Source organism: Hyperolius riggenbachi, chromosome 3, assembly GCF_040937935.1.
Source record: "Hyperolius riggenbachi isolate aHypRig1 chromosome 3, aHypRig1.pri, whole genome shotgun sequence".
Classification (NCBI taxonomy): Eukaryota; Metazoa; Chordata; class Amphibia; order Anura; family Hyperoliidae; genus Hyperolius; species Hyperolius riggenbachi.
In genome coordinates, this window is record NC_090648.1 from 401,808,560 (window position 1) to 401,818,462 (window position 9,903).

At 41.9% G+C, this 9,903-nt stretch overlaps 1 protein-coding gene across 5 annotated transcripts in view; it reads right to left on the reverse strand.

Annotated features, from left to right (window-relative positions):
- Window positions 1–9,903, reverse strand: part of TENM2 (teneurin transmembrane protein 2) — a 4,210,084-nt gene that overhangs the window by 3,946,507 nt on the left and 253,674 nt on the right. For all 5 annotated transcript variants that reach the window (XM_068277420.1, XM_068277423.1, XM_068277418.1 and 2 more), the window contains one exon: window positions 6,211–6,420. In XM_068277420.1, the coding sequence (XP_068133521.1) occupies window positions 6,211–6,331 (121 nt within the window). In that variant the 5' untranslated portion in view covers window positions 6,332–6,420. The remainder of the gene's footprint in view (window positions 1–6,210; window positions 6,421–9,903) is intronic.

Sequence of the window (9,903 nt, forward strand, 5' to 3'; positions counted from 1 at the left end):
TGCGACGCCTGCTGCAGTTCTTCCGCCGCCTCAAAAAAAAAACTTCCTCATCTGACTCCTCTTCCCCAGACGACTCCTCCTCCCCCCTCCTTTGTGATGCCGCAGGTGATGTTTCCCACAACTCTTCCTCCTCTTCCTGATCACGCTCCTCTACAGCTTTTTCCACCATTCTAAGCACAGCACGCTCCAGAAAGAAAGCATATGGAATCAAGTGGCTGATGGCGGCTTCACTGCGACTCACCAAGTTTATCACCTCCTCAAACTGACGCATGAGCCTGCAGGCATTACGCATGAGTATCCAGTGCTTCGACCAGAACAGCTCCCCAGAGCATTACCTTTCACTGTAGTTGTACAGATAGTCGTTGACGGATTTCTCCTGTTATAGCAGGTGGTCAAACATGAGGAGCGTTGAATTCCAGCGAGCCGGGCTATCTCAAATCAAGCGCCTCACCAGCAAGTTGTTTCTCCGCTGAATATCGGCCAAGCACGCCATGGCCATGTAGGAACACCTGAAATGCCCACACACCTTCCTGGACTGCTTCAGGACCTCCTGTAAGCCTGGGTACTTAGACAAATCTTTTGATTATAAGATTGAACACATGTGCCATCTTTCCCAAACTCAAAGCCAAAATGAGATTGCTGCAGTTGTCACACACCACGTTGCCGATCTCCAGTTGATGCAGGGTCAGCCACTGATACATCTGTTCAGAGCAGCCTGGAGAGCTGGTGGTGGACTTCGGTATTTTGACTTTTTATTTGGCATCCTTGATTAATTTTTTGGGGTATTTGCGAGCCGTGAACTTTTCGGTGAGTATTTTGGATTGAATTTCATATTGTTGTGGATCTGTACAGTTTCAGTAGATTCTTCTGTATTGACTATAAGGTGTATTGGTGATCCAGGGATGGTGATGGAAGCTGTCAACATGAATATAATTGTTGGCATCAACCGGCTTGAAGTAAGTTTTGGTTTTGATGTGGTTCATGCCAATATAGAGTGTCAGGTCTAAGAATTCTATGGAGGATCTGTGGAGGTGGTGTGTGAACTGGAGACCGGCTGTGTTGGAGTTAAGGTAACTGACAGTTAGGGATGAGTGTGGTGCCCCCTCCAAATAAAGATGAGATCATCAATTTATCGTTTATAAAAAAAAATAATGTTATGTGAATATGGATTGTTGGTGGACATTTTGAGATGTTCTAGATAGACCATGGTGAGATTGGCATAGGATGGGGCAAAGTGGCTCCCCATTGCTGTGCCGCTGGTCTGATGGTATATTTTATCCATGAAGGTGAAAATATTGTTATTCAAAATAAATTCGGCACACTGTATAACCACTTCAGCCTTCAGTCGTTTTCACTTTATGCATCCGAGCAATTTTCACCTCCCATTCATTAGCCTATAACTTTATCACTACTTATCACAATGAACTGATCTATATCTTGTTTTTTCCGCCACCAATTAGGCTTTCTTTGGGGGGTACATTTTGCTAAGAGCCACTTTAGTGTAAATGCATTTTAACGGTAGGAATAAGAAAAAAACGGAAAAAATTCATTATTTCTTAGTTTTCAGCCATTATAGTTTTAAAATAATACATGCCTCCATAATTAAAACTCATGTATTTTATTTGCCCATATGTCCTGGTTATTACACCATTAAAATTATGTCCCTATAACAATGTATGGCGACAATATTTTATTTGGAAATAAAGGTGCATTTTTTCCGTTTTGCATCTATCACTATTTACAAGTTTAAAATAAAAAATTTTTAGAAATATTTCATCTTTACATTGATATTTAAAAAGTTTAGACCCTTAGGTAAATATTTACATTTTTTTTTATTGTAATGTTTTTTTTTGTTTTTTTTTTGTATTAAACATTTTATTTGGGTATTTTTGGGAGGGTGGGATGTAAGCCACAGTTTTATAATGTAAATGTGTCTTGAGTTTAATTTTTTTCACTTGTAGTTGTAGTTTTACTTTTTGGCCACAAGATGGCGGCCATGAGTTTGTTTACATGACGTCACTCTAAGCGTAACATACGCTTAGAGCGACGTATCAGGGACGTTACAGCCAGAAAAAGCACAGCTTCCGAGAGAAGCTGTCGCTTTTTCAGCGGGGGAGAGCAATCAGTGATCGGGTACCATAGCCCGATTCACTGATTGCCAGGCTAACGAACCGCGGCCGGGAGCGCGCGTGCATGCGCGCGGTCGGCCGCGGGAGCGCGCGGACGCGCACATGGCCTCCTGGGCGTAGCTACTACGTCCAGGAGGCCAAAGTAGATAAGGAAGGTTTCTGTGTGTGGCATGGAAGTACCCCCCCTCATAGGTAGTATATAAACAGATGAGGTGAACATTCACTTCAATGCTGACAGAGCAAGAGAGCACTTCGCTCTTATTTTTTGTTTTCTTGATAGAATGTATATACACAATGCTTTATAATTCTTGATGCACTAGCACCTCTTTGCACTAAGCACTTTCTTGTCCCTGACGACGACTCAAATTAAGGGGTCGAAACATGTCGGATTGGTGGGGGTTTTTTATCTATATGTAGGAAGTTAAGACTAATTTAGTCCAGTGTATGGGCCCAAAAGCACGGTCACATAAAAAGTGTAAAACTTGTGCAGGTGCTTTCAAACGTACTTGTGGTCCCATCCTGGTTATGTGTATTATGAGAAAACAAAATAAATAAGGAAAAACTTTTTAAACAAAATAATAAAAGTTATATTTTAATAGACTTCTGTAAGGATCAATTGTGTGTAATTGTGGCATGGAAGTATCAGAGGCCTGTCCTGGGTGCTCAGCTGCCCGAGCTGTCCCACCACCACCCTTATTCTCCTCATGAGTATCACTATTCCTTCACCTCCTTTTAGATATCCTCCATACCCACCACCTCCCATTTCACTATCACCACCTTCTGGACAAAGACCACTAGCCCCATCAAACACACCACCACCACCTATGGATACTGTCACCCCCACTATCATGGATGTAAACGTTCCCAAATCAAGTTTTTCGTTGGGGGCAGCACCTCCCCTTCATAGCTTTGATCTCATTTCCAAATTCCTTCATAGCACCTAAGACCCAACGCTAAAACTGTGGTATAAGTGTTTTTTTCTTTTTACTATTTATTTTACTAAAGGCCATACCATTTAATAACCACATGGTGGCAGCACTACTATACACTACTATAGTAGTTTTCAATACAAATGGCCACATTACACTTGGCAGCAGCCGATTGGCTGCCTGTCCCCCTCCATGTATCTCCGCCCCGCCCACCCTACACTCTCTGCTTCCTTCCATTAGCAGACACATCCCAGGCACCATATATAAAACGTCCTCACTTCATCACAGAGGCGCTATTCGTGCTACTGACAAGCTACTGGTAAGACTACTACTATTTTTATTTTACTATTTTATCCTAACATATATTTCACAATCCCTTACTTATATTCACTATACCCTGCTGCACTATTGCAACCTGTATAATATTTTTATGCAATTGACTTTTATGCAATGTATTTTTATTAATATGTGCTCTATACTGCGGCACTTTACGATTATTTTTTCTGCGGTCACTCATTTTGTGCTGCTACACTACAGCACCTTATTACTAGCAATATTTTGCACTACATAGTTAACACTCTGCACTTTATTGCCTCCTGAGCACAATTTAATTTTTCCTTAGGCTACAAGATGCACTGACTTTTTTTGTGGATTTTATACCGCTAGGGTCTGTCAACCTTGTTTTAATTGTGCAACCTCATATCCAGTGTTTATATTGTGAAAATGTTGCATACAATTTGCATGATACTACATACTTAGTGTATTTCATGTAGCTCACTACAGCAATGTCTTTCTTCTTTGTCCACAGTTTGTCCCCTATCTTATTGCCTGATGAAGCGGGCTGTGCCTGCGAAACGCGTTGCATCTTTTGGGGTACCAATAATACATGTATTTGTTTAATTCAGACAGTATTTTGAGTCTGCTTTCCGGAGTTAGGTCCACCACTGCCTCCCAGCAAATTTTAAAACTTTTATTAACTTTTATCCTGCTGCCACCCCTGTTCTCTTATGATAATAAAGTGAAATTGTGCTCTAAGTAAGCAACAACTTTGGGCCCATGCTTGATGGCCATCTAGCTTTTTTGGCAAGATTTGTTGGGGGCTAGCATAAACCAGGCTCCTAGACTCTCACCAGGCCTTAGGCACCTGCCTAAGTTGCCTTATGAATGATTCGGCTCTGTATGCGTCTCTTTGTGACTCCCTCTGTCACCTTGTCCCACTATCTGTTCCCGTCCCCCTCCTGCACTTTCCCAGCCTAGTGTGTAAAGGTAGCAGAAGTTGTGCTCTAACCTCCCCTCTGGAGTCCAGTGCTGTGCCTGTGAGACCATCCTGTCGGTTTTCTGCTCCCTCTAGTGCTGGCTCTCCTCATGATAGTATGTAATCATGCTACATGCGGTAGGAGATGCTGGGCACTAGGGTGAATGGTGAGCGGACAGGCGGAAGCACAGTACTGGACTCCACCAGAGAGGTGAGAGCACAGTACTGGACTCCACCAGAGAGAACTTCTGCTGCATTATACTCTGCATTTACACACTAGCTGGGGTAGTGCAGGAAGTGGATGCGTGATGAAATGGGACAGGATCGACAGGTTGTTTGTATCTTGGGGACTCACTGTATTATGCATCCACCCTATATGGCACATCATTTATATTCTCTAGTGTGTAGTTTTTTTTGGATTTTTTTTTTGGATTTTTTTTGGGATTTTTTTTGGGATTTTTTTTTTTGGGGGGGGGGGGGGTTGGTGACACAGGACTTCTTGTCTGGAGTGACAAACAGGCTAGAAACACCCCTGACTTGAACTATGTATTGTGCCGAACCCAATTCCAGGCAGGAGCCAGTCATTCTTGGCCAAATAAATGATTCTAATAAAATCCAATTGCAGAGACTGAAAAATACTGAGATTATTGCCCTTTTGTGGAAACGGGCCCTAACTTTTACTGCAGGCTTGCATATCTCTAATTGGCAAATGTAATAATTGCTGGCCAGGAGACACTCTCTGCCTGAGCTTTCCCCCCTCCTTTTCTGCTGAAGTGACTCAGCTGTGAGGGAGCAGAATCAAGACACATGCAGGGTTTGTTCACATCTAAAATCGCAATTGCTGTTGCCAGAGATTTTCAAAATGTTGTGCATTTTTTTCTCCTCCCGGCGTTCAGCTGCGCGCTGTGATTTTGTATAAAGCTTTACGTGTAAGCGATTTTGCAGAGCGATTTGTTTTTTCCCTTCCTGACGCAAGTCAGGAAGTGAACTCTTTGACCCGGAAAAGAATAAATACAATGTATTTATTCTTAAAAGTGCTGGGGAAATCTCTATACTAAGCACTTTTTCAAGAGCTTTGCGATTTCCCTATACCTTCCATTGAGCAAAAACGCTCAGAAAATGGTACAGGCAGTGCTTTGCTGAGCGGATCAGATCGGAAACTAACCGCTCAGATGTGAACACTTTCATAGGGAATCATTGCACAAGCGCTTTTAGGGTGATTTTTAAAATCGCCAACGCTTAAAAAAGGGCGAAAACGCCCCAGGTGTGAACAAGCAGCAGAGAGTGCAAGCCTGTACTACTCTCTACAGTGAAAGTAAATGTTTTTACACACAGGAAATACTTTCAAATGGTATTTTATGTACCTAAGAGTAGTTACTGAAATGTTAGTTTTGAGAGTATAATTCCACTTTTAGGGGTGTCATGCTGTTCTGAAGCAGAAAAATGTTTGAAAATTTGGAATTAACAATCACTCTGTGGTTCTTATAAACATAATGAACTCTAAATAATATGTTTCTTGAAAGAAACAATATAAAGCTCTGTAGACACTTGACTTCTTGAATATGTATAATATCAAATTGCAAAAACATCTGACCTGTTAACAGTGAGGAGGATTTCTGCAGAAAAAAAAATTGCATTCTCTGATTGGTCTAAAATGTCCATAGTAATCCTATTGCTGTGGAAATATTCTGCATTCTCTGAGTGGCCCAATGCTTCCGAGTTCTCTGATTAAAATTTCTAGGTAGTGGTAGTGTGGTATTTCTGCATGCCAATTTCCACCACGGTAAGCCAATTTCCAATTGGAAACTTGGAAATCAGAATTTTGCTGAAATTTTCCAACCATCCCTACAACTTAATACACAAAGCAAAATACTGAAACACCACCAAAGATTCTTACCACTACTGGGAGGTTGCTGTGGCCCGGAACATGCTCTGAGTAGGTAGGAGTTTGGAGAGAACTCCTCATCAGGATTTGTATCCATAATCTGATGAGAAGTATTGCTGTCTAACAGTGGCATCTGGCAGCCAACAATAGGAGGACTATGGAAGCTGGACAGTTGCGCAGATGGTAGAAGGCTAGATGATGATGTAGATGGAATAGGACAACCTGGGAGAAAAAAAACAGGGATTAAAAGTTCCTCAATGCAGGTACAGACACATACATATTCTATTAAGTATATGAAGACTTGTCAAAAGTAAAAATGAAAACCATTATAGGTCAGGAATAGAGTTAGTCGGAAATGCTGATTTTTGATTCCAGCAAAATGTATACTTTGCAGAAAGGGTCTTTCCAATTCCATGGATTTGCGCAGAAATCTGATTTTATTTCCAAAGAATGTAATTTTTTTGTCAATAAGGTTAGTGAATTGTAAAAAATAAAAAATACTAAAAAAAAAAAAAGCGGAATTCCTTATTTTTTTGCAGATGCATGTTACGACCGCATTTCTGATAGGCAAGCACAGTAAACTTCTGCGTTCTCAGAATAAATTACCCATGGTAATCCGATTTGCATAGAAACATTCTGCGTTCTTTGATTGGTCTAAAATTTCCATGGTAATACCATTTTCGCTGAAAAATTCTACATTCTCTGATTGGTCCATTGCAATCAAAGTTCTGTGATTGGGCTAAAATTTAGTTACAGTAATCCAGTATATCCACAGAATTCTAATTTATTCCACGTAAGCCCATTTCAATGCATATCACAGCTCTGCAGAAATTTTCCGACCATCCCTAGTCTGGAATACTGAAACAATGTTGCACCCAACATAAGCAACCTTTTAGATTGTGATGAATTAACATTGCGAAAAAATCTTGCGGGACTTGCAGTTCTATGATTTTCCAGCCCTGCAACAGTTAATTGTTGAACACTTTGCTGTGCTTGTAGTTTCCCCTCCCACAGGAAGGTGGGAGATTCTGTAACAGCAGGTGTCTCATGTAGTGGAACTTTCAACAATGCCGAAAAGTGTGTACAGGGAATAAATATTCATATAACATGTGAGTCACACCTGACTCACTCAGCCCTATCTGTACAATTAAAGGAGGAAGAGCTTATTCTACCAATTGTATCATAGGCAATGTCAATAATAAGTTACAATAAAAAGTTAAAAAGCATTGTAAAGGGCAAGCTGTATTAGGCGGGTGTCTATTCTGATTCTCCCACACACTATCATTAAGCGTTTGCATCCAATGTTAGGTATGCCATGTAGCTACCACTAAATAAACCTAATCACAGCATTTGGTTAGCACAATAAAACCATAAATAATATACAATCATTTGGGGGAGGGAAAACAGTTTGCTGTGCTAATAGTGCTTGCGTCAATTTAGAGGCATGTAATTGCAGGGTCAGTCAATCAACGAAGCAAGAGACTAAACACACATACTATAGCTACACCATATATCCCTATTCAATGCAATGATATACTGGATATTAATAGGAGGGAAACATATAATGAACAGGGGAGTGCATACATATATACAGTGTCACATTGTTTCATCTAAATAAGATTTTGTCAGGAGCTAAATACAGTGCTACGGACAAAAAGACCCCCACCACACAACCCCTCCCCCATATATATCACACTCAAGTCAGAGCTGAAGCAACCACTACAAACAGGGTTTAAATAAGAATGATTCAACACAGCCATCCCTCCATCGGCGTGTCCTGCCCCTCCCTCTCTGCTACAGTCCATGCATCATGCAAACCTAATAAGCAGGACTAATTATGCTCATGTTCTCCAGTTGCTCAGACCGCCCAAAGCATGTGCGCACTCCCTATCCAGCCACCGGCGTCACTTTTGCGCAGTCATGGCAACTCTTACTAGTGTTGTCCGGATCATGAACGATTCGGATCTTTGATCCGAATCTCTTTTGTGAGTCGAATCATCCGAATCATGAAAATAAACGATTCGGATCACAAAGGGGGCAGGGCCAGGAGCGGCACGCCCCCTCTCAGCGGGCAGCGGGGTCCTGGAAGCACAGATCAGAGATGGATCGCTCTGTTGGAGGGGAGGCAGCCTTGCACTCAGAGCACAGCAAATAATTAATCCCCAATTGTGCGTTGTAATGTGCATATCATATGCCAGGATAAGCAGCACAGATAGCAAATGGTTCATAAAAATGTCCCAACTAGAGAGAGAAAGAGAGGAAACAAGTCTGGGAGATGGTGTGGTGTGATTGTGGACCTGGAACTTCACGAGCCTGTTTAGTGACACGGATCTCCAGTATGCCCTGCCAAAATTGCCATATCTGGGCCCTATGGGAGTCTGTGGATGGTCGTGTTTTGATTATTTGAATATCGCATTATTATACAGGAGAAAACCTACTAGCTAATTGTGCGTGCAACGTTGTGTTGACATTCCCAGCCTCCTGCATATTACATCTATAGCTGGGGACTGCAGCTGAATTAACAACCACAACAATCACCAATAAGCATAAATTAGCAAACATACCATAAGTGGCCGGAAAACGAGCGTGTAATCGGTCACTGTTACCTAGTGCTGTGATCACTGCATCACATCGCTATAGGATGGGGGCATAACAAAGGCATTTTACTGAATTGCACTGTTATTGTCTGGAGGGGAGGGGGGTAACCTATATAGTCTCGTATGACCTGCTGCAAATTGTAGTATGTGCATTTATTAGTTGGATCCTTCCATATGTGTCTGAAGTGGGTGATTTTATTATGGTAGCCGAGTTTGCAGCAAATGAAGTTAAAGAGAACCTGTACTGAGTAAAATTATTTAAAATAAACACATGAGGTAACTTCAAATGAACATTACATAGTAACCTTGCCATCAGTTCCTCTCAGAAGCTCACCATTTTCTTCTTACAGTGATCCCTTCCAGTTCTGACAACATTTTGTCAGAACTGAAATATATCAGTTGCTGCCAGTTATATATCAGTTGCTGTCAGTTACAGCTGAGAGGAGAACTGATGTGTCCATGTTTCCCTATGGCTCAAGTGGGCGATTTTACAGTTTAACAGTGTGCTGACCAGGAAGCTGTTATGGGGTAATAGCCATTTTCAAAATGGAGGACGGAGAATTCTATTGATCACAGTGGACAAACAGGACGCAGGAGAGGAAAAATAGATTGAGGAGTAGACTGCACGGGAGGCAAGTATGACTTGTGTATGTTTATTTTGACTTTTAATTTTCAGTATAGGTTTTCTTTAAAGAAGTGTTGAACAGCCGAAGGTGCTATGAATTGCCTGTGTGTCTATTTCCCCATTCATCCCCCCTCCCCGAATGCTTCCTTAGTAAAATGATCCGAGATTCGGATCAAAGATCCGGATCTTTTCAATGATCCGATTCGAATCATCCGGATCATTGAAAAGATCCGAACTTCCCATCTCTAACTCTTACACTAAACGTCGGCAACAGTAGATACATGCGTGGAGTATGGTCATAGAGACAGCCACGCACCTGTAAACAGAGCGATCCGTTCTCTCTTTGCCCACTGTCCAGCTGCTGACGTCACTTCTGCGCCTCCATGGTAACGCTTGCACTAGACGGCGGCGGCGATGGGTGTGTGCATGGAGGGTGGTCATGGAGACAGCCACACCCCTGTAAACAGAGCGGCCCGTTCACCC